The 25,685-nt window shown below is 45.2% G+C and overlaps 1 protein-coding gene and 1 pseudogene across 11 annotated transcripts in view; both read right to left on the bottom strand.

Annotated features, from left to right (window-relative positions):
• Positions 1 to 126: 126 nt before the first annotated feature.
• LOC133073786 (small ribosomal subunit protein eS12-like) lies at positions 127 to 2,374 on the bottom strand (annotated as a pseudogene).
• Positions 2,375 to 5,234: 2,860 nt separating this feature from the next.
• The window catches only part of TFDP2 (transcription factor Dp-2), a 191,486-nt gene continuing 171,035 nt past the window's right edge, over positions 5,235 to 25,685 (bottom strand). For all 11 annotated transcript variants that reach the window (XM_061167749.1, XM_061167746.1, XM_061167745.1 and 8 more), the window contains 5 exons: positions 24,387 to 24,455; positions 19,924 to 20,075; positions 15,583 to 15,749; positions 11,647 to 11,752; positions 5,235 to 11,432 (listed from right to left, as the gene is read on the bottom strand). In XM_061167749.1, coding sequence (XP_061023732.1) covers positions 11,249 to 11,432; positions 11,647 to 11,752; positions 15,583 to 15,749; positions 19,924 to 20,075; positions 24,387 to 24,455 — 678 coding nt within the window. In that variant the 3' untranslated portion in view covers positions 5,235 to 11,248. The remainder of the gene's footprint in view (positions 11,433 to 11,646; positions 11,753 to 15,582; positions 15,750 to 19,923; positions 20,076 to 24,386; positions 24,456 to 25,685) is intronic.

The following is a 25,685-nucleotide window of genomic DNA, read 5'->3' on the forward strand; positions in this document are numbered from 1 at the left end:
GTATAAGAAACAAACTCCTGATTGTAAATTACTTTCAGATAATTTTTAACTTCCGAGAAACAAAGATGTTCACATTGACAGTGAGTGACGCTCGAGCATTCCCGAGTGGGACAGGTGCCAACTGGTGATGCCAAGCCTGTGAGCTTCAGAGACTTACCTCCCTACTGTTCCACATGAGTGAGCAAGCATTCCTGCCACCAAGGTCCCTCAGACACACACACATACACACAGGAGGAAGACAGGTCAAGGTGTGCAGTGTATTCTCTACCCTCCCTTCTGACTGTGTGTCTCACTTCACTAAAAAATTTGCTGACAAAGTTAACAGACTGTCAACTGCAGTGTGTTCTAAAACTGTGTATTCAACATGACAAAAGCCTACAGAAATATTAGAATTTGATTATAAGAATATGCATCGGAATTATGGGATTTGGATACACACAAGTTTAAAGACATGTCAACTAAAATTTCTCAAGTGGCTACTCATTCAAGGTCATCAAATGAATGGATTGTGTTACTGGCTTGTCTCCTCAATCTGTCACTATGCACCCAGCAGGACTTTTTCTTTTTTTCCATCTGCTGTTTATTTGTTTGCACTGGGTCTTCGTTGCTTCCTTCTGGCTTTTCTGTAGTTGCAGTGTTCAGGCCTCTCACTGCAGTAGCTTCTTTCGCTGTGGAGCATGGGCTCTAGGATTCTTGGGCTTCAGTAGTCGTGGCACGTGGGTTTAGTTGCCCTGTGGCATGTGGGATCTTCCTAGATCAGGGATTGAACACCTGCCCTCTGCCTTAGCAGGCATATTCTTAACTGGACCACTAGGGGAAGTTCCCCAGCAGGACTTTAATAACTCAATTAGAGACTCCCAGTGCAGCAGTTGATATTTGTTGTCTTACAAACAAAAATCTAAACACAGCATACCACTGCCATGCAGGACATCATACTCCGGCTCTCCAGTTGACCACAGGCCAGGCCATCCAGCACCTCCATGGCCCATGTGGCTACTGCTATGTGGGTACTGCAGTCTTTCATTTCTGTGCTTGTTCTGCCCATGGTATTTCTCCCCGAAGTTTTTTCTTCCATCTGTTCTGTGTCTGTCTTTTATCATAATGACTGCCAGTGGTCCCAGCCTGCCCCAGCAGGCACCCGCCTCCCTGCCCTAACCCCAGCCAACCCTGCAACTTGCTGGGCTTTGGCCCTCAGGCTCCGAGAAGCCTTTCAAATGGGATTCAGGGTAGGGAGGGCATGGGGGCAAATGCTCTCTCCCAGGCACTGGTTTCTCTGGCCAGGAGGCACTGGTTTCTCTGGCCAGGCCTGTCTCTAACGTGCACCGTCAATGTAAGGGCAGGCTTCTTGGCACAGGCCCTACAGGGAGGGAATGGCTGCCCTGATACCTGCCGATCCTCAACCAAGAGGCTTTAGAAATGCCCTTTCGAGAATCTTCCCTGGAAGCCCCAGAGAAGGTGGTGTCCTTTAAAAAGCACTGTCTTTGAAGGCAGACTCCTCCAAAGGTCTCCATCCGAGTCCAAGTGAGGAGGCCACAGCTTGCAGCTCTTGAAGCTGCCTGCCTTCTCTGCTTGCTGCCAGGTCTGAATCCACCCCGAAGTGAGAGAAGCAGGCAGGCCACACCCTGCCCCAGCCTGCCTGCCTGAGGCGCTGGGAAGGTGGGTGGGGACACTAAGACCCCCAGAGAAAACATGTCTTTTCTTTCATGCCTTTAATCTGACTTTCAAGAGTGTCCACTGGATTCACATTTTGGTTTCTGTCTGGGTTGTTTTTTTTTTTGGCCTCACCGCATTTGGGATTTTAGTTCCCTGACCGGGGATCAAACCCTCAGCCCCCTGCATTGGAAGCACAGTCTTAATCACTGGATCACCAGGGAAATCCCTGGTTTTAGTTCTTAAAAATAATTTCCACAAGTCTTTTTTTTTTTTAAACCAAGAACTCAGTTTTTCATTTCATCATTTCTTGCATTTGAAGTACTCCTCTTTGACATCCTTGGCCTGAGACTCTTTGCCATAGTCCTTAACCACCACATAACTGCAACCAACCACTTTACAGGGTTTTCCCTCGCTGTCAGTTTTACAGAGGCCTACCCATTCCCCTAGTTTCTTGTTGTCATCGACCTTAATCAGGTTGATTTGGTGCTCAGCACAAAGGGCCTCCACCAACTTGATATACATAGGCTTATCACAGTTGGATGCAAGCATACAGATGGGCTTGGCGCTTGTCTAAGGCTTTGGCAGCTTCGTGAATTCCATGTGCTAGGCCATCATGGATGAGGGCGGTCTTCAGCACCTCTTGCAGAGCAGTATTAACATGCATTACACCTCCAGCAGCAATGCCTTCCTCGGCCATGGCAGTGGGTTGCGGGTGGAGCCGAATCTTCAATGCATCCGAGCCTCCACCACCCTACTCTGTGGTGGCAGGGAAAGAGGTACAAGTCTTTAAAATAAAAAATCTTGTATTTGGATTAAAGATCCAGTCTTTGTTCATTGGAGGTTCAAATACAAGTCTGCTTATTTATTAGCAGAGTCTGAAAAGAATTCCTGTGGCGATCATACCCTTCAGGACCATCATTTTCAGGCTTTAGTACATCCTCTTCTCACGACTGGGGCTTACCTGGTAGCTCAGATGGTAAAGAATCCGCCTGCCATGCAGCAGACTTGGGTTTGATCCCCGGGTCAGAAAGATCCCCTGGAGAAGGATTTGGCAACCCACTCCAGTATTCTTGCCTGGAAAATCCCTTGGACAGAGGAGACTGGCAGGCTACAGTCCACGGGGTCTCAAAGAGTTGGACTGACACACTTCTCAGGACTTCTCATTGAATTCTGGCTTTTGGGGGCCATGGCCAAGTGCTAGGGCAAGAAAACAAATCTCCTGACCACAGTACAGTAGACAGAACAGGCCCTTGGGCGAGGCAGGAGACATGCAAATGAGAAGGAAGTGGTTGGTGATGGCTGCTGTGCCCCAGTGGCGAAAATAACTTGCATGAAAGCGAGTGGTTATGACGAGTTGTTCTTTGCATTCAATGGGCTTGGCTTCATCCACCCTGATACAGGCCTGCCTTCACCACAGAGCATTTTACACTGAGATTTCCTGAAAGCAGGTTTTGGCAAGAAACTGGAAAGGCCTCTCAGGAAGAAGGCAGAGCTGGCAAGGAGCTCCCGGGCATTTGGCAATTGTCCACAGTAAGGACACACTGAGCCCTCTTCCCAGGCGAGAAAGTGGGGGAGGTTGGAGGTGTCTTCAGGCAGTCGTAAGAGGAGCTCCAGGAGTTGGTGATGGACAGGGAAGTCTGGCATGCTGCAGTCCCTGGGGTCGCAGAGTCAGACATGACTGAGCGACTGAACTGAAGAGGAGCCAGTGCTCAAAGAAATAATGTACAGAAATGGAGTGTCGAACTGCAGGTGCAGTTCATCCTCAGATGGACTAAGGTAAAAATAGCTGCTGGGAATAGGAACCAAAAAAGGCAGGTTGACTTGTCAGATGAGTTCTGCTGCCAGAGAAGACCCTTGGCTGAGGGTGTCTTCTGATGCCTTGTTACTAAAACCTCCAAGGAGCCCGGATCAAGGAGCTGTGTATGGAAGTTAACAACGCCTTGGGCTCTGTGGACACCCTCCCTGGTCAGCACCGTCGCCACTGGCTGTGTAGATGGCTACCAGTGACACTCCCAACAATCCTTCACAACATCCCCAACATGACCACAGGAGCAAGAGCACTTTCACATGATCAAATCAGTGACCGGTGTAACTCGCATGGGTCCTTGGGCATGTCTGCCAAATGGCTCTAGGAAGTGGCTAGTCATGGTCCTGAGCAGAGAGGACGTGCTACCAGTTTGGGCTTACCTGGGATGAGGGGTGGGCACTGGTTCCCCACTTCCAACACTGCATAGTCCACACTATCACTGACTTGATCTGCTGATCTCAAGGAGAGTCTTGCAGGGAAGATGCCTTTCCTCCTGGACATTAACATTCTTTTTTTTTTTGGCCATGCTGTGTGGCTTGTGGGATCTTAGTTCTTTGACCAGGGATTGAATGCATGCCCACTGCAGTGGAAGTGCAGAGTCCTAACCACTGGACAGCCAGGGAAGTCATGCTGGACATTAACATTCAAGTGAGTGCTTCCTTAACCATTTCCTAGTGTCCCTGAGACGTGGCCCCAACCTGTGATCCCCAAATTGCTCCAAACCCTTCGTTCTGACTGTCCACATGCCCACCACACACCCACCTCAGATTGTACACATTAACACAGTGTTATCAAGGCCCCTGCCTCTCCCAAGGCGGGCAGAGTTTGCTTGAGCAGGAGGTGCTGGGAGCCATGGTGATTCCTGGGGCCCGGCAGCACTCTGTACTCATCACTGTAGATCTTGTCTCTGATGCTGGGGTTTGGTTAAAGGGAAGATCAGGAAGCATCTTTGCTAAAAACAATTATATTCAGGTCAGTCATTTCTGGGACTGTAAAGACATTATTTATGCAGTTATTTTTTTTTTTGGCCACGTGGTACATGTAATCTTAGTCCCCCACCAGGAATGGAATCAGTGCCCCCTGCATTGCAAGTGCAGAGTCTTAACCACTAGACCACCAGGGAAGTCCCAGTTATTTTTTAAAGTGACCTTATAAAGATGGAGGGGCTTCCCTGGTGGTGCTAGTGGTAAAGAACCTGCCTGTCAATGGATGAGAGACACAAGTTCGATTCCTGGGTCGGGAAGATTCCCCTGGAGGAGGGCTCCAGTATTCTTGCCTGGAGAATCCCATGGATGGAGGAGCCTGGTGGGCTACAGTCCACGGGGTTGCAAAGAGTTGGAGACGACTGAAGCAACTGAGCATGCACACATGTATAAAGATGTAACATCGTAGGTCTCCAACATAGAAAACCTTTTAAATGTCTGACATTTCCATCCTAGGTGGGACAGGTGGTGGACGTGCATTGGAGTGCTCTGGGGACACGACCTGTGCGTAGTGAGGGGGGCAGGGTGGGGTAGAGGGGAGCTGAGCCATGACACAGTTGCCGGAGGAACCAACCAATTCCATGAGGCATTCTGAAGTGCAGGTGGCCCTTTGGATACCCCAACTGGGCCAAGGAGGCTGGATTTCTGTACTCCCTCATTGGCTGCATGTGGTATACCCCTGGGTGAGGCAACTCCCTTGTGAAGGCAAATCTGGGGGAGGGACTCAGCAAGGGCTGTGCATGCACCATAAGATCCACTAAATACTCCCCCCCCTCAAAATGAGACTGCCATTATTTTAAATTATTTATTTTCTCTATAGTACATCTCATTCAAATCATAGAACAGTCTGATACATTTTTTTCCTCAAGCACAACTTAAACTCATTTCAAAAGCTTATTCTTTCCTTCTTTGAATCTTTCAGGATGGACAAAGATACACTTGAATGGACACCAAAACCACTCAGAGTTTATTAAAATTACAGCTTCCCAGGCTCTGCCCCTCCCCTCCCCCCAGAGCTTTTGAGTGAGCATCTGGGGTGGGCCCTAGGAAAGCAAAATTTAAAAACTCCTCCCATCAATTCACCCCCATGTGTGGGTGGTCCTTGAACCATCCTTACAGGAGTACAGATTAGGACTTGTCCATTACCTATTGGAAGCAACTTCAGAAAACCCAGGAATAATTAAGTATACAGAAATAGCTCTTCTATAAAATTTCCATATAAAAATAATGGTATTTATTTACAAAGTCTGAGATGCTACAAAATAATACATCATATTAGGTTAGGTACTTCAATCTAATAAAGTCTACATTAGGCAGGTCAGATGTGGTGTTTGCATTTTCCCCTTATTTCTCTTGTTTAAACGCTTGAAGCCTATGGCACCATGATGACTCCTTCATGCAAAGAGAAGCAGAACTATATTTTCTGGACATAAAACCTAACAGCACATGATCAGAGTACAACATTGCCAAATGACAAGGTGAACTGGCTGGAGATTTGGGCTCGTGGCCTTTCTATTCTGGCTAACAGTCAGGGCGGGGATGGGCATACAGCCACCTAGAGGAACCACAGTCGTGAACCATGGTCCCCTCTGAGCTCTGGCTCAGCTGGTGGTTCCCCTTTTTGGGACACTGAATGGTTGAAGCCACCATGACTCTACTGGGAAGAATAGAACTGCAATGCACCCAGAGAAATCTGCTAGCAGAAAAGAATCTGGGTTCCCACAGACTCGTAGCATGACAGAAATCTGTGACCCAGTCGTGAACAAGCAGAACCACTGGGCCATCTGTTCAGTTAGTGCTCATCATGTTGAAGACGACTCAAGACAAGTGACAGAACGGTAAGTTTGAAGCGACAAATCAATGGGTTTCAAAACTCAAAACAATCTGGTGACGTTTCCTTGTTATACTGGGATAGAAATGGAGAGAAACAAGCTGACATGGGATAGAAGGGCCAGGTGACCTCCAATTTGCGTGAAGGCCTCTGCCCAGGGAGGAATGGGTTTCTTCCGAGGTTTGACTGGCTCAGCCTGGGTCTTCCAAGCCGAGAAAGGCCCAGAGATGACGCCATAGCCTCACCCTGGGCCCTCATGAGCAAAGTCCCACTCCTGCTCCTTAGCTGTTTAGCAGTTAGTGTGACAGAGGGCTGATGCTAACCCAAAGGCCCTCCGTGAGGACTGTGGTGAGGGCTGAGTGTGTAGGAGGCAATGTAGCCCAGGAGGGAGATTCTGGGTGCAGTGCGGGCCCTGGAGGCTGGGGGGCATTGGGCCAGTCAGCTTTGGGCTTGTTTCACATGCCTGAGTCGGTAGGTGGAGGAGATATTCTCCCCCACTCTGAGGCCCTTGGTGAAGGGGCCCTTTGGTGAAGTTCTGCCCCTACATTTCAGCTACACTGGCTTCTAAGGTGGCTGCAAGCAGGAAGAACTGAAGTTAAGTCCGCTGGAAGAGCAAGGGGTCAAGACAGCATGGAACTCGTGGGCCTTTGTGTAAAGCCTAGGCCTCATAAGAATGGTACAAGATTTTGTCTGAAGGAGCATTTGCACAGAAATATTTCTTAAGTGAACAAGCTTTCTCCTGTCTCAACAGCACAGTCGGTGGATACCTGCTGCCACCGAACAAAGCTTCTGTACTTGTCAGGGATTCCCAGGGCTGAATGGGAGTGAAGAAGTACATGGGAAAAAGGGATCCTAAAGGTTGTCTTTTCTGAGATCTTGGCTGATTCCTGAGAAATGTAATTTATATGGGCATTTAGCTTGAATTTTTTTAAGAAAAAGGTAAAAATCTTAACATCACTTTTTCCTTTTAGGTAGTAGTGTTTGGCTCAACTGAAGTTAAGCAAATGGACTGAGCGTTGTATGGACTGTAGATCAGAGGGTGGGGAGGCACATGTCTAGAGGGTCACTCCGGCAACATGGAGCGGGGCCCTGGCACACATGGTCAGTGCTGGGGGGCTATTGCTTTGGGTGCCTAGAAATGGGGAACCAATTTGGGAAAATGGCCCTCAGGTAGTCTTTAGTGCCACTAAAGCCAGTCATATGCAAGATAAAAGATTCTTTTATATATCTAATATAAAAAGTAGATCTTTATGTATCTAACAGCTTGTAAAACTAGAAGAAAACACCTAGAAAAGTCCTCCATTTCTAATCACTTTTCTCTTGTGTAGGTTCAGCTGGAAGGTAACAGCTCATAATGAGAACTTCATGGGTTAGAATGTTCCCTTAGTTTTATGGCTACTGCTGGTAGCTAAGTTTGGTTTTCTTTTAAAAAGTCCCTAACAGACTCCATATACTGAAAGCTGGGAACAGTGGGGCCTTTGGAATTTAGCAGAGATTCCAAGTGCACGTTGTGGGGTAGAGTGGCCTGGAAGAGACGTCTTTCAATGGTCTGATGCAGAACAAATGTCACCTTTTCAGCTCCCCACTTCCCCCGGATACTGCCAGCCATAGTAGCCTGTCCTCCCGGCCACAACCCTGTCGTTTTTTCCATAGCACGATCAGTCTGAACGTCTTCTGTTCTCACTCAAACACTTACTGAAGGATTCAGTCTTCACTGTCTAGCCTTCACCCCTCAGGGACCCCATGATAGCACAGCCTTGAAGGCCACCTCACAGATGTGCCCACAGGGAGGGGGCTGGCTCTTGAAGCAACTTGCCCATGAAGCTCAGCAGGCTTCTCCTGCGTGTGGTTCTGGTAGAAACTACTGAGGCGGTTCCCTTCCTTTGCGGACCCCGACCCACAGACACCCATCCTGACTCTGCTCTCTCACCTCCCAGGGCCCACGTTATACCCAAACTCTGCTGTCTCTGTAACAGCTGAGTTTGTGACGTCTGCATGGCTAAAGCAAGCCACTCCCTTGTGGACTGTCTCTGAATTACCTGCAGTGGCTCCTGTGTTTGGGGGTTCACCCAGGCATCATTTTTCAAGTGGGGCAGACAATGGTGACCACTGTCAATTCTGCCAACGGGGAGAGTTATCCTCTTTATCCTGGTAAAATGGCAGCACCTGCTAGTTTTCTCCCCACCACTTCTCTGAGACATGGGTCATCACTTGTAATGTTTTTTGCAGGGTGGTGGGCATGGCTGGGAGGCAAGGATCACCACCTTAGCACCTCCCTTCCTGCCCCTTCCTGAGGTCCTCCATGATCATAAGGCACAGTTTATGTCAACGCCTGCTGGAGCTGCTTCCATCATCCCATCATCACGAGAAGATGAAGCAGGTGACGGTGCACAGTGGGGAGGGAAGGAAGAGTGGGCAGGTGCCTGGGCACCGTGGACCCTCCCACATCAGGGCCAAATACAGCAGGCTGGGTGCCACCTGCGTGAATATGGAACAGATCATGAATGCACTGACTGGGGGGTATTATGCACGGCAAAGGTTACCAACTACACTGGACCTTGAGGGAACAAGGCCTCTTGAACTTCTCCCAGAGCAGAGTGTAACCAGCACTCTCTGGGAGGAGTGTCCGTGTGTGTGTGTGTATACACCTGTGTACAACTAAGCCCAAGTACTGCTCCTATAAAGAAGCTTGGATGTTGTAACCACAATTTCCTAGCATCCTTTTCTGTTTGATTTCTCGTGAAATTCTATCTGGACTTTAGAACCAGATAAATCTATGGGGAAGAAGCAGAAGAATGACAGAACTTCCCTAAATATCTCCATCTGGGTTTCTGCTCAGGTCAAGTCTTCCACCTGTGCCGTGTCCTGTGACCCCAGTGTGACCCCACTGAGCATCCTCAGCAGGAACCCAGGGCCATCACTGAGGAACAGAGGCCGGTTCTGCTAAACCCCACACAGTGCCGGCGCGGGTGGCCAGTGACGAGGCCCCGGGAATGAATGCTAAGGGTCTTGGCTGCTTTTTCTCCTAAGCCCATGTTTTATCGGTAGCAGAGAGAACAGAGAAGGGAGAGGTTCCCCACGCACTCTGGTGAGGCTGAGGCGCGCTCACCATCAGTGCACCTGTCATGAATGCGGACGGGCGGGTCTGGGGCCTGTGGCACAGTATTTCCAGGTCTGAAAAGCTAGTTGTGGCCCTGTGGCTCTCCAGGGCCCCTTTCAAGCACGGGGATGAGAAAGGTTGGGGAAGGTACAGGTGGAGGCAGCCTGAGGAGACCTGGTTCTACCTGACTGTGCAGCTGATGACCTTCCCAGTCAGAAAGTCCCCTGGAGGCCCCTGGCCACCCACCTCCTCCACACCCAGCCTCAGGATGCTCCAGAGTCATCCTGCACCTGCCTCCGCCTCTGCCTCAACACTCTGCACTATGGCTTATTCCCGACAGAATGAGTTTTATCTCAAAGGAACTTAATGCTCTACATTCTTCTGTACGAGCTGTTTGGGATAGTGAGGCCCTGCCCCTCTGGTCACTGCAGGCATTGGCCTGCATACTCCCCTGGCGGGATTTAGAAAAGAATTGGTGGGCTGAGCTCACAGACACCAGATGCATAATTTAAGGACAAATACAAAGAAGTCAAGTCGAAGGCCTAGAGTTAATTTTCCACTGTCACTTGCTCCTTTCCAAGGCCTGAATGTGCACTGAAGTTGGGGTTTGGCCATGGTGGCAGCTGTCTCCACACCCATATTCAGAGGGGCAGTGACTGAACCCAGCATGTGTGCTTCCCAGTGGCGTCTTTGGCTCTGTCATGAGAGTCTACATCCTGCTCCACTGCACGCCCAGCCGCCTGGGGTGCTCACCATTTTCTGGTGTTTCTGTGAAACCATCAGGTTAGTTTGAAATGCGTTTCACCCAGGAATCAACCCAGTGTGGTCACTTTGATTCATGAGAATGCAGAGGAGGTGACATGTACAGGAAAACACTGCTTGTTCGTATTCTTGAACTCCTTTTCAGACAAAAGCAATGGCAGTTCACTTTCACAGACTGCACGCGGGGTGAAATCATACAATTATTTGCATGGGACAGTGAGCAAGCAGTTCAGTCACAGGGATATGTTTCTTTGTCTTGTGCTAAGTGGAAAAGCTGTAGGGAACGCATAGCTCTGATTAAAACCACAGAGACAATTTCCTGCTCTGTAACACTCCAGATTTAGGATGCTGGCGAAAGGCAGTGCTGGCAAAGTATTTAATGCACGTGAAAATACTATTCTATTTTGGCTTCCAGAAGTAGCCCTAGAAAATTCTATGCACCAATGCATTGGCTAAGAGTGATAATTTCAGTTGGACTATAAATTATTCTAAATGTCACTTAAGTACTTCGGAATTCGCGCTCGCTCCTTTCTAGAAGCCGTCTAAGGCAGCTGATGCATAAAGCACCTCGACTAGACTTTCAACTAGTTCGGCGGTTCGATCTGTGCTCCTGGGGCCCCGTGGTCTCCCTCACTCACTGCACAGCTCCTCCCACCAGGAACCTCTTGTGGTCAGTCAGCCTCGGGAAAGGGCAGCCCAGGCCAGGGAACGGGACGAGGGACCCAGACCGTCAGGGGCTGTTCATGTAGCCATCTCAGTTCTAAGAGGGGGTGGGTGGATGCACGGGCCACAGTGGCCCCGCCGCACGGAAGGGATATGTGTGGCATCCATGCTGCCCGTTGCTCAGGGATGGTCCCCTCCGCCACCTCAGAGAACAGGCTTTGTTTGCCATGTGATCTACTGCTCTGTTGTTTAGAGTTTCATTCACACTACGTTAGCTTTCTTCTCAACCATCTCAGCCTTCAGGTAATTTGCTTATTGTGTTTCCCTAGTTTTCACTGAACACACAGTGCAAACAAAGGCAAAGACTGAAGCAGTCGTTTCAAAAACAAGAGCTCACACTAAAAACACACATGAGCATCAGAGAGCAGAACGCGGGTTTGCGCCTGTCTTTATTCTGGGGAGGATGAGTCCTCCTCGTCCTCTTCCTCGTCTTCATCGTTGAACGAACAGGGCGTTTCACCTCGGGACTCAGAGCAGTGAGAGGCCGCACTGCTGGACTGGTGACTGTTAGGGGCAAGGAGCTGCCCCGTTGCTAAGGCCACTTCAGCATCCAGGCACAACCCTTGGTTTACACTAGCAAACAATCGGAAACACACAGGCTCGTTAATGTGGTGTATAGGCTTTAAGCTTTGGAAAACATAAAGGACGAGAGCCCAGGAAAGGTCATGGTCACAGGTGAGCTCTGCCGGGATCCGCAGGAGTCCCAGCTGATAGCGGCACGTGGGGCTCCCCTCCAGCGAGGAGCAGGCTTGGAGGCTAACCCTTCTAACCCTGAGAAGATACATACCTTGACTGGGACAAGGTGGCACCGGTGGTCAGGTCTAAATTTGAAACGGATTGGGTAGAGTTCAAAAGCAGTCCCTGATTTAACCAAGACGGTCCTGTGGAGATGTCTACAGGAAAAAACAAAAATAGATGGAGGCCTGGTAAGTCCTGTGGCTGCTTTTGGTATGGCCTGAAGAAAGCACAGACGAATGAGGCAAGCAGCCAGTTCTAACTTACAGTCTCTTGCCCTGGGGAGAACCCAGGTTTCTTCAGCTTGGAAAAAGGAAATTTCTAGAACATAAGAGTGGAGGAACAGGGAGGATACAGGGAGACAGACTACAGCTTGGAAAGAATTCAAATTAGACCAATCCCAGACTCTTCATTCTTTTTTTCTTGCCAGAAGCCCTTGAGAGGGCATCCCACTGAATATATTGATGGTTTTACTGCTGCTGGACACCCGCTGGATGCACCACAAAAGCCTCTGACTGTGGTGTTAACAACCAGAGCAGGAGTGGATAAGCAGTCAAGTCAGAATATCTTATGTCAGAAGGACAGACACATTCTTGGCTCAACCCCCCACACCCCCACCATGTTTTCAAGTGCCCCCTGGTGAACTCAGTGCTATTACTGATCAGGATTTACTCTTTTTCCTGGTATCCTTTGCTTTAAAACTTGAACTAAACCTTATTTTAAAAGGCTATGCACAGTCACATTTTTCATGAGGGCACTGCTGTTTCAGTCTGCATAAAATATTTTGGAAATATATCTGTGCCGTCCTCTTTTCTATGCATTTACCATATTTCTCCTATCACAGCCCTGACTCGTTCTTACTGTAACTTTATTATTATTTATTGATGGCTGGGTCTTCGCTGCTGCACAGGCTTTTTTCTAGTTGTGGCAAGTGGGGGCTACTCTGTAATTGCTGTGTACAGGCTTCTCACTGTTGTGGCTTCTCTTGTCACAGAGCACAGGCTCGAGGGGACACAGGCTTAGTTGCTCCCTAGCTTGTGGGATCTTTCCGGATCAGGGATGGAACCTGTGTCTCTTGCACTGGCAGATGGGATTCTTTACCACTGGGCCACCAGGGAGGCCTTGTAACTTATTTAACCCTTGCCTCCTTATCTAGACTGTTAGCTCAGAGAAGGCAGTGACTGGGACAAATAAAATCTAAATGTTAATGAATGAGCATTGTGTATTTCAAAGGTGAGTTTACAACACAGGTGGTAGAAATATCAGAAATTCTTGAGAAAAACTTATTTGACTTAAGTTGTAAGATGAGACCAAGCATAGGCTCAGAAAAAGGTAAATTGCCAAAATGAGTTATTACATTAATCAAAATAGTTTTGTAATTACTGTGCAAAAAAGAAAAGAAACCATGTATTAGGACTGGAGGCTCTGCCCTCCCAGCACTACCTGATCAAGTGAGAGGCTTCCCACGTAGGAAAAAAGTAAACTAACCAACCACATTCATCTTAACATGGCCTGTGAGCCTTTTCTTCACGCTGACTAAAGCAGCTGCAAGGCGGGGGGTATTCTAAGAACAGCAGGCTTTAAATGGGTACAGCAAGAACAAGTCGGTACATGACGTTAAAGCCAGAATCCTATGCTAAGTATTATTAATTAGTATGTATGGAAACCTTCTGTCAGAACACAGCTCTTGACATGATACATTTTCCTTTCACAATGGCTCTGAAAAGCTGACCCACACAACAGTTCTCACAGCCCTCCTCAAGAGCCATCCTGTCCCTCTGCACGCTGGAGACACACGCTTCTGCACCAACCAGAAAGTCTATCCTAGTCTGGAAACGAGGCCACCAAGAGATCAGAACCACAGAGCCCGCCTAATCGCCCGCAGTCTTTTCACTGAGAATGAGCTAAAATAAAGTCCTGGTGACTTACACAGTAAGAGCCTTTTGCAGACCCTGCTGGAAGGCTAGGATGCCTGAGCTAAGAAAACAGCAGGTCCTCCTCTGGAAGGAGCAAGGGGAGAATTGCGGGGGGGGGGGGGGGGGGGGGGCGCGCGGGGGTGCAAATAGGGGACTGGGAGGCTGAGGAGCAAGAAGAGGGGTCAGACAGAAGTGTGTGGTGTGAATTTAAGTACTAAATGCAATAAAACCAAATCTCAATCCAGGCTCTTGTGTTGTGGCTAAAACCATAAAACACTGGCAACTGCTTACATCTGGCTTAATAATCCTTAGAGCTAATATTAAAGTGCCTTTAAGATACAGTATGAAATGGTAGGTCGTAATACTTATAAATGAAGGCAACTGGCAAAAAAGGTAGAAGAACGTTTGTGTCTATACACCCAAATTATATGTGCAGAATATACCATAATTTTAGGAACTATGATCATAAAGAAGATTTCTTAATTATTGAACATTTGAATTTTAGGACATGCAAGACGAAGTGTTTCTGTTTTCAAGTATACTGTTATAATGAAAAGACAACCCAGTTTTAAAATGGTCAAAGGATCTGAATAGACATTTCTTCAAGGAAGATTCACAAATAGTCAATTAGCATATGAGAAGATGCTCACCATCAGCAGTCATTGGGGAAATGCAAATCGAAACCACAGTGAAATACCATTTCACTTTCACTAGTGTGGTGGTAATAAAATAAGATGAACAATAACAAGTGTTGAGAAGGATATGGAGAAATCAGAACCCTCATACATTGCTGGTAGGATTGTAAAATGCTACAACTGCTTTGGGAAATAGTTTGGCACTTTCAGAATGCTAAATATAGTTACCACATGACCCAGCAATTCCACTGCTTGGTATACACCCAACAGCAGCAAAAACTTACGTTCACACGGAAGCATGCACAATGTTTACAGCAGCATAATAGCCAAAAAGTGAAAACAATACCAATATGTGAACTAATGAACAGATAAAGAAAATGTGGTATTATCCACAAAATGGGATGAAGTACTGATTCACGGATGAATTTTGAAAACATTATGCTAAACAAGTCAGTCGCCAAGGCTACATTAGTGTAAGATTCTATTTACATGAAAGGTCTGGAATGGACAACTCCACAGTGACAGGAAATGGATTAGTGGTTGCCAGATGCTGGGAAGAATGGTGGGGGTCGGGGGTGGTGGTGGGTGGGAGTGAATGCTAAACACATGCGGAATTTCTGGGGTGATAAAATCACAATTAGATAATGGTGATGACTACAAAACCTTGTGAATATGCTAAAAATCACTGAACTGTACACTTTAAAGTGGTGTATCATATAGTATGGGAATTAAATCTCAATTTAAAAAATAATGATATGAGTTCACATCCACCTGCCTGTTTTGGAAGGTGCCACCTGTTTTGGAAGACAGAACACTTCCACTCTGGGGGTAGAGTATACTACGTCAAAATCAAGTTGGAAAGCCATGGCATCATCTAGTAACGATGAAGATGGACCTGCCCTGGACCCAGCAATCTCACTCGTAGATACATGCACACAGTCACTGAGATACAGTAATGGGAATGTTCAAAGTAGCACTGTTAAAATATCAAGAGATGGGAAACAAAACTAAAGGTTTTTCAGCAGTAAAACAAACAAATAAACTGTGCTTCATCCACACGCTGGAATTCTAGGCAGCAGTAAAAATGCATCAATTACAGCTACATGAAATCATGTGGATAAATCTAAAGAACACGATGTTGAGTGAAAACAGTCAAATCACCAAAGAATATATCACTTTGGTTCCATTTCTATAAAGGTGAGAATTAGACAAAACTAAATAATAAATCGTTTCCAGCTCACTGTATTTTTTTGTGTTTGCATCTCTAAAGAAAAGCGGTGATACATAAGAAATTCAAGAGAGAGGTTACATTTCAGGGTAGGGGAACAGAATTGACAGGGGGCAGATAGCAGGCGCTAATTTTCTATGAGAGAGGTTTTAGCAAGTTAGGGTCTGACATTTAATCAAGTACCACATTGACAGCATTAGTTAACATACCTGTGATATAGCCTTCCAAAGCCTTTGGCACCAGTGATTTAGCAAGTTTCAGATCCTCCAGGGAGCATTTGCCTGACTCCAGGCCAAAGGACATCCCCATTCGCTTCAGCACTTCTATGTCATCATGAATCTCAAAGGTGTTGTCAAAATTAAAAAGATATTCAAACCTGTATCAGGAAACAGAGTTAGTGAGGGGTTTCTGTGGTGTCAGGGAGGTCTGAAGAGTGCTGTACTCTATATATTCAATGGAAGCGTGAGGACCTAAGCTCAGCTGCAGTACTAGAGATTGTTACGGTTTAGGGCAGTGAGTCATTCTGCTGGGTTCAGAAGAATGACATCTCAAATAAACCGTTTTCCCGATTAAAATAACTTTCCTGTGACGGACAACAGGAGTCCTACATTCCAGCCCTCATTAAGCTGTGGCAAACTGGAGACAGGAATTTTGGTCTAAATCCATTATTTTTCAAAGTTGTCTGTAGCTTTGTCATAAAAGGTAAAATATTAAGGAAGACTTTCCAAGTAGACTTTTTTCCAAAACAGATGTACAGATGGCCATGAGACACATGAAAAACTGCTCAACATCACTAATCATGTGGGAAATACAAATCAAAACCACAGTGAAGTATCATCTCACACCTGTCAGAATGGCTATCACCAAAAAGACAACAAATAACAAACACTGGCAAGGATGTTAAGAAAAGGCAACTCTCCTACACTTTGGCTGGGAATGTAAACAGTTGCAACCACTATGGGAAACAGTTTGGAGGCTTCCTCAAAAAAATTAAAAATAGAACTACCATATTATCCAGCAATTCCAAGTATTTACCCAAAGAAAACAAAAACACTAATTTGAAAAGGTTACACTCAGCGTTCACTGAAGTATTATTTACAATAGCCATGATAATGGAAGCAACTTTAGTGTCCATCAATAGGTGAATGAATAAAGATGTGGTATGTATACACACACACACAGACGGGGATAGTACTACTCAGCCATAAAAAAAAACTTGCCATTTGCAATGATATATATAGATCTAGAGGGCATTATGATAAATGAAATAAACCAGACTGAAAGACAAATATCACATAATCTCATTTATATGTGGAATCTAAAAAACCAAAACAAATAAAAATAGACTCATAGAGAACAAATGAGCAGTTGCCAGAGGGGAGAGGCTGAAGGCAGTAGGAGAAAGAGGTGAAGGGGATTAAAAGGTACAAACCTTCAGTTATAAAGTAAGCCCTGGGGATACATACAACATAAAGAATATGGCCAATAATATTGTAATAAGTTTGTACAGGGACAGATGGTTACTAGACTTATCATGGTGATCAGTCTGTAATGGATGCAAATGTCAAATCACTAATGCTGTATACCTGAAACTAATACAATATTGTATGTTAAGTGTATGTCAATAAAAGTAAGTAAATCAAGCAAAGAAGTCATCGGGAGAAAAAAAAAACATACACAAAGAAAGCCTTTCCAATTTAGTACCTAACTTTCCTACCATGAGTTGGCCTACTAGGGTTGAGGAAAAAGCATTTTGGATGCTTCCATCATTTTCATGAGTCAAGTGTTAGCCATATCACACTTTAGATGAGCAAAAAATGGAAGGCTTTTTACAAACTAACCAAACCCCAAACCCTGTCTTCAGGGTCTCAGGAGTAAAGATGCCCCAATCAAACATACAGTCAAGAAAAAAGTGTCACATATAACACATAGCACATTTCCAAATGTTTCTGAAAAGTGCCAAATCAAGATGCCCAGCTGCCTGGCAAAGGCTTTCAATAAAGAGGCCACTGTAAGAAGAAATGGTCCTCCTGGCTCCCAGGCTAGGCTTGGAGCAATGTCGCCAGGAGCCTCGGGGACAGAGGGTAGGTGAATGTGCTGGGACAGTGGTGGGCTTACACTGTCATGAAATTCTGAGATCTTAGATCAGAGCAAAATTTTTCATTTAAAGCAAAATGCCATACTTGCACCCCACTTTGAATATCAAGCCCCTGTAAGCAGCTCGGAGCCTCCTTTACACCAGTTGGGGGAGGGCGAGGAAAGGACAGGAGTTAATAACCACCCGAGAAGGAAGAGGATCCTTAACCCTCCTGGCCACTGGTCCCCAGACTTTGCTGCTACTCTTTAAAACTTCAAAGACTAACCAAAGTAGAGAGTTTTAGTAATGTCCTACCAAACAAGAGGCTAACCAGACAGAGTAACTAGAAATCTAACAGTTTCTTTTTCCCAAAAATACATTAACCAGTCTCGGATTTATGGGAGTATGTGACACGTCCTTGTAGACACAGGTTTCTGTCCAGACTTTAAAGTGTGTGAATACTAACATACATATCTATAACATTTACTGCCCCCCGTGCTAGTCCTTTATGACTTCTGTAAACCAGCAAGTTAATTATCAAATACTTTAGAAATCCCTGTTGTTTCTCTTCTTTTTTTGGTGCCTTTTTATTTGCTTCCCTGGTAGCTCAGACGGTAAAGTGTCTGCCTACAATGTGGGAGACCTGGTTTCAATTCCTTGGTCAGGAAGATCCCCTGGAGAAGGAAACGGCAACCCACTCCAGTGTTCTTGCCTGGAAAATCCCATGGACTGAGGAGCCTGGTAGGCTACAGTTCATGGGGTTGCAAAGAGTTGGACATGACTGAGCGACTTCACCACACCTCATGATCTCTGTACACAGTCAAGATAGGGAAGCAGTACTGCCGAGAAAAAGAGAGAAAAACCAGGGAGGGTAAACCCCACGGCAATGCGGTAGCTCCAAGGAGCCCAGAGGTTCTGGCCCCTGGGACAGTCCTGGGCTGTGCCTCTGCAGTGATGTGACTACTGAGCCCTCTTTTGGTCTCAGATGTATCCCAATTTGGATGACAAGTTACATACTGACTCCTTGGAATAGCAGCTAATATTTATAAAGCACTTTCCAGAGGTCAGATCTTTTAGAGGCATTGCCTTATTTAAAGAAATGACAGAGCCCTGGTATCATCCCCATTTGTTCTTCAGACAAAGCTTTAGAGCAGCTGCTTGGGGGAGCCACAGTCCGTATTTCCTTCTATCTCACTCTGCATCCTATGCCCTCAACTACCTCGATACTGATTCACAGCCTGAAGAGCACTACTGTTTTCATGAAGGATAAAACAAATTATAAATAAACTCTGTATTTTGAAAACTGCTATTTCTCACTTACTATGCTAATAGTAATATATTGATGTTACCATCAATCTTAGTTAAAATGAAAAACATGTTGGTGTGAATGTAAACTGGTGCACCCACTGGAAAACAGTATGGAGGCTTCTCAAAAATTAAAAAATAAAACTACCATATAATCCAGCAATCCCACTTCTGGGTGTATGTATCTGAAGGAAATCAAATAACCATCCTGAAAAGACGTCTGCACTCCCGTGTTCGCTGACCGCAGCATGGCTTGCAATAGCTGAGGTGTGGAAAAAACCTGTGTTTTTATCATCAGACGAGTGGGTTAAAAACCGTGATGTACTTAAGACAACAGACCATAAAAAAGAAGGAAGTCCTGCCATCTGCAACAACACAGATGACAGACCTTATATATGGATCTCAAAAACCCCACTCACAGACGCAGAGAATAGACTGAAGGTTGCCAGAGGTAGGGTGGGGTGGGGATTGGGGGGAGTGGTGAGTGAGATGAATAAAGGTGGTTAAAAGGTACAAACTTCAAGTTAGTACTTCAAGATAATAAGAAAGCAAGCAAGCAGAGAACACCATCTAGTACCTTTTTTTCATCTAGTACTTCTGTGCCCATTCATTATAAACAGAAGCACGCTCAACTATGATATAGCAAAAAAAAAAAAAAAAGAATTGCTTTAGTGCCACGTGCCGATCTCAACTATCTCCACCATAAACGTGACGAGGCATAGTGAACCTGGTGAACCGACCGTGTCCCAGACGCTCCCGATGCTCTACTTCACTGCAGTGACTTGCCCACTCATCTCACCTATGTGTGCAGACACGCACGCTCTAGCCTATGTGTGCATACACGCACGCTCTAGCCTATGTGTGCATACACGCACGCTCTAGCCTATGTGTGCATACACGCACGCTCTAGCCTATGTGTGCATACACGCACGTTCTAGCTTGGGCACCGCCGTGTCTTCAGCACAAGCAGCGCAGCGCCGGCCCAAGACGGGGATGTGGAGAGTGAAGAAGGAGGCAAGCACTAGAAGACGACAGCACTCTTGTCTGAAAAGTTGTTTCATGAGGCCCAAGGGAGTCAGCCTTGGAGGACTCAGGTAATACTACAAATGATAGGAATTAGGTTAAACAGAAGGCTGGTCCTGCCCGCTGCCACTGGTTCTCCACTTACTTGTCACTGGAGATGCTGCAGTCTATGACCGTTTTTCTGCTTGTGTTGATGATTATAAATGGCAACTGAATGGTGGAGTTTAGAGCTGGAGGGCCCTGGTTCTGCTGTTCATTTTGCCGATTTCTTTGTACCAGGTTTTTGAAAGCGATTTGCTGTAAGGATCAACAAAAACATACACAGACATTTAATGTGGATAAGTGAGGTGGAACTAAATGAATTAAGTACATCTAAAATATAGTTTAAAATTAGAGAATTTAAAGAGACCTTCCACCTATGAGTTAATTAAAATTAAACATCTAAGAAAAAAACATTAGAATGATCTAACTCAAGAACTACATTTCAAGGGCAAAAAATATTTATTTAAATGGTATCTAACACATCCTAATAAAAATAATGGGGCTCACAGTTTCTATCATCCATAGAAACAGGGTCTTACGAATCTGAGAGAGAGTGCTACCTGCAACTCTTCTCAGCCCGAGTGATACAGCAAAAGTGGACTTGTTTTCCATTTAACTAACAGACTCCTGAGGGTTTAGGGTTAAATACATCTCTTAGATCATCCAGCCCAGAAACATACAAACTATACAAAGCCACAGAACCCTTTCTTCAAGTGAAATCTTCTGGGACACCCACTGTTTATAAAACAGATGAGCACATCCTTGCTCTGGTTGGCTGCACGGAGGCTGAGTCCTGAGCCCTGCCAGCTCAGCCCTCATTCACCCTTTGGGCTCCTTCACAGAACTTCTAAGCATCTACAGGGCACAGTTTGGAATCTGGTCCAAGCCCCTCCCCAGCTGACATCTTTCAGGAGAGGAACCTGAGGCTTAGCACTGATTTATAAGGTATATCAAGGCCTGAATCTTGGCACTGAATCTTGCTACTACCTTTAAGCTATAACCATTACTCAAAAGTCAAAGAAAGTGACCCTGCCACCCTGCCTTTTAAATAATAAGGCAAATGTATCGCAGAATTCCACAGGTAGAAAGACCTTACACAGTGAAGTCTTTCATCTGCTTGCGGAACAGATACGGGTTAAAAGAGCTCCTAAAGTCAGAGCCTTTCATCCCTTCCATCAGCTTGTTCCCTCTGGTCACCCAGTAGTGATGGATTTCAGTTATTTTCTATGTTTTAGCAACTTTATCCTAGCAGTGTTTATTTTAGGTCCTGGGCCTTAACTGAAGTTTGATTAAAATTTATGTTGTCTTAAAACGGTTGGGTGCTAGCTCCCTGAAAAGTAAACATTTACTCCTTTAAAATGCACAAAACAGAAGGGACACCAATTTATTCTAGCCCTGACAGTGTGTCTAAAACCATCACTGTCAACACCATTCGTTACCAAACATTACTTGAGTCATACTTACTAATTTGTTATTTTCTGCTGGTAATGAACTAAGGCAATTATATTCAATGCTTAGCTCATTTAATATTGAGGAAAAATACGCTGAAACTATAAAACTCAGAAAAAGAATTATGTTTGAATACCTCCACCTGGCTATCTTACTCTTCCAGAAAACACATCCTGGAGACAGCCCATACCTGGCCTGGCTCTGCGGTCTTAGTGCCAAGGGAGGGCCTCGGTAGAGGGAGAAATACAAACAGTGGTAAGTAAAAGTTCTTACATATTTATGATTCACTGTTCTATACTGTGCACATTTGATAGCATCAAAGATTGTTCTTGGGAAAAAAGCTGTGACTATACATACAATGTTATTTTGATAGTAAAAAGAAAAAGCACCCCATTTGTTTTAAACTGATTTCCTTATTTGTTGCTGTTTGATTTATATTTAGCCTTTTGTTCTCTTCCAGGCTTATTAACATTTATTTCAGAGCCTAAACAGCTGTAGGTATATTCAGACATTCATTTTACTCTGCATTAGTAGCTCTGGAAAAGTTTAAGGGCTGGAAGGGACAATGATATAGATAAAAGCAGGACATCTGGATCATCTGTGGGTAGAATCTACTCATACCATTCCTGTCCTACATGACCAAGAGAAGAGGTAGCATGGGAGTAAAAGTGACCTGGATCATGTGATGTCAGTAGTTGTGACATTCACTAGTTAAAAAATTAAGCTTGCTTAGCCACAGAGAGGTAAATTATTGGTGTTCAGGGACGACTTGCTTAATGTACTTTCTGTGACAACTTCGTAATTTGCTGAAAGAAAGAAAAAGGAAACACTAAGAGGAAATAAGCTGTATGTCTACCAGGAGACTAGCAGTAGTTGTTTTCAGTTATATTTTGTATTTCGTTTCACAGTTCAGAGAGACCTGCTTTTATAAATGTTGACAGCTAGGTTGCGCCTGCGTTGAAACCTCCTGCAAGTATTTGGTTTGAGACAGAAGAGAAAAAGAAATTTAGGACTTAAAAAAAAAACAACGCAATGTTCATTGTAGAAAGGGGAAAAATATTCCAGGTCACCTTTTTTTTTTTTTTGGCCATACCTAGAGGCATGTGGGATCTCAGTTCCCTGACCAGGGATTGAAGATGGAACCCACACCCCCTGCAGTGGAAGCCTGAAGTCTTAGGCACTGGACCGCCAAAGAAGTCCTCTGGTCCATTCTTTGTGCTGGTCGTCTAGGGATAGGAAAGCCCACATACATGAGGGCGATCTGGCCCAGCACAAGTCTTTCTGATTAACAGATAATTACAGACATGCTGATAAACAGGTTTTCATAATAACATGCCAAAAATGGAGCCCCCAAATGTTCCATGAGAGCTCTGAGGAAGTGTAACAAGGGCCAAGCACAGGATTTTGGGGACTGTGAGTTGGGAGGGAAACTGCAGATGCTGCCGAGACAAGACCACGGATGACAGAGAGGCAGCCAGGGACGCTGCCGGGGGTGGGGGCTGGTGTGGGGGCGAAGGTCTCTCAGGAAGCAGAGCTGTCCAAGGAGGAGCACAGTAGTAAACGGTCGGCTTTGAAGGTTTTGTTTTTTAAAGCTACCGAGTGCTCTCTTCACACAAAACCTACTTTGGCAATCCAGTATGAAAAATACATGAGGCCGGCTCTGGAGGGGGCTCCTCAGGGAGGTCCCACAAGGGTCAGTATGGGACACAGACATGAAGAGCAAGAAAAAGAGAGGTGCCTGACGAGGACGGAGCGTCACCCCGGGGCTCTCTGTGCTGGGGCTCTGCTCCACCTGCGGCTGCTCCGGTCCCTGCTGGCTTCCTCCCACCCTGCCCTTCCAGACCACACACAGCTAACAGGCTGCCTCTCTGATGTGTACTCAAAGACGAAAAAACAAACAAAAAATAAGGATCAAGAAAGGAAAACCAAAAATCTGGAATATGTAGGAATACTTAACCTATTCTGTTCATGAGAGAAAGTGAGTATTTTAGGGAGGGAAAAAAAACACACAAAAAAACTGTTACAATTATTTGGTAACTTATTGTTCCCTTTATTTCTGAAAAGTGGACTATATCAACAATGAAATAGGACCTAAGGTTGCTCAAATCAAAACGGGTTTTATGATTGGCTGAAAGCTCTTCATATAAAGACATCTTGCTGATTAAAAACAAAAGTATAAAGACATGCTGGCTCATTTTAAGAAGTTTTTCTGACTGGTTTGAAAATGTCTTGCTGTACTGCTCAAAGTAAATTTCTCCACCAACTGAAATGACCAAAAGTAGGTTAAAAAAAAAAAGCCCATCTACCCTGTGATTTTACCCCGCATGATTTTCTACAAAGCCTCTATTTTTTAAATTACCCAAATTCTAGACAATTATTTTAAAAAGTATAAATACAGGGATCTCCATTACACTATAAAATTTAATTTTCCTAAATGGAAATGCATTTTAAGTTTTGGTATTGCTACAAAGCTGAATATGTCATAACGTCATCCATAGATAATAAGTATTAACAGTACAGGTGGATCCGATTATTTTACTAAAGTGGGTAGTCATTCCCTTCTCCAGGGCATCTTCCCAATCCAGGGTCTCCTGCACTGCAGGTAGATTCTTTACCATTTGAACCACCAGGGAAGCCTGTTTTAACTCAAAACACCTAAAATTTAATTAGCCTTACTCCTTTATATTCCAAATAAGGGCTAAAATAATTTCTGCTCAGAGTAGGAATAAAAGTCAAAAATAAATTGTTGAGTAATATGTTCCACATCAGAGCTGCCAAGAGACCCCAGATGATAGTGAGATGGGACCATCTTAATTAACTTTTTATTTTATATTGAAGTACAACTGATTAACAATGTTGTGATAGTTTCAGGTGGACAGAAAAGTGACTCAGCCATACACATACATGTATCCATTCTCCCCCAAACTTCCCTGAGATGGACCATCTTAAAGGCAGATTGTGTGGAGAGTCATGAGCTCGGACCTTGGGGACGATGAGCTAGTGCAGCCCCACCAGGTATTTGAAGGCACCCAAAGTAGAAAACACAGACTCAGAACAAGTCAGGGGAGAAGCAGAACACAGGCAGAGAAGGTAATGAACACATCTCAGCTTCTTTACCTGCAGGAGAAGTTCTTGAAGCTGGGCCCGCTTCTGCTTTATCCGTTCTATCCGCCTCTGCTTCTCTATCTTTAAAACACAGGTTACAAAACAGCATGAGCATATAGGGTAGAAAATGCTGCTCACTTTTAAGCTCCTAGTTCTGAGACATCAAGAATTTTCCTTAAAGATAGGCAACCTATTTAACTATTGACACCAGTAAAAGTAGATTTCACCTTCCGGGGTCAGGTAAGCAAGCAGGCAAGGCAGCAGAATTGTAGCAATCACCATCAAATGACATCCATCCCCCTAAGGAACACTTGATCTGTGGGACCAGCTCTATTTCACAAGCACCAATCAGAGTCACAGGTAACACTTGAAAAAGTGAAAGTGAAGTCACTCAGTCGTGTCTGACCCTTTGAGACCCCATGGACTGTAGTCTACCAGGCTTCTCCGTCCATGGGATTTCCAATCAGTCACAGCTAACACTTGGTGAATACCTATTCTACGCGTCAGCGATCACCTGAGTGCTAGACACACGGTCTCTTAATTCGTGTTCATAAAACCCTAGACATAAGTACGGCTGTTATCCTCTTTGCAGTAAGGAAATGGAGGCACAGAGGGTGAAGAACCTGTCCAAGATCACATCGCTGGTGGATGGCAAGAACCAGGATTTGAATCAAAGCCACCTGGTTACAGAAATCCCATTATTAATTGCTTTGCTCTATTAACCTCCCAGAATGAGATAAGATCTCACTTAAGATCTCCGTTTAACTGCTTTCTTTAGTGTGACTTGTGGGATTTTAATTCCCTGACCAGGGATCAAATTCACACTCTCTGCACTAAGAGCACGGAGTCCTAACCACTGGTCCACCAGGGAGGACAGTCCCTAGAGCAGTTTAATCTCCTCTCTTAAACAGGCACGGCTGCTAATACAGGGCTCCTATATTCAGTACGCAGTTCCTACCTGCAGTAAGAGACATGGTTATGGGACAAATTTCCTAGCCTCAGCCAACTACTGTTTTCCTCAACCTCACAACTACCTAGAAAACACAGATTAAGGTCTGGAATATCCCTGTAGATGAGTTCCTCACTGTGTTTTTGGGCAAAAGCCAGTGACATCCAGTATCATCTTTCTTGTCTACTCCAACAGCATCTTTCTTACTTGCTCCCCATCTAGTCCCCACCAGGAGTCTCTCTCATGATTCCTCTAATCACAACCACTTGAACCCCGAGACACTTAAGATCCACTGTAAGATCTGCGTGCTCTTTCACATGTGAAAAGATGCTACTGGGGTTTTCCCCAGCAACTGACACTGT

Source organism: Dama dama, chromosome 19 (genome assembly GCF_033118175.1).
Source record: "Dama dama isolate Ldn47 chromosome 19, ASM3311817v1, whole genome shotgun sequence".
Lineage (NCBI taxonomy): Eukaryota > Metazoa > Chordata > Mammalia > Artiodactyla > Cervidae > Dama > Dama dama.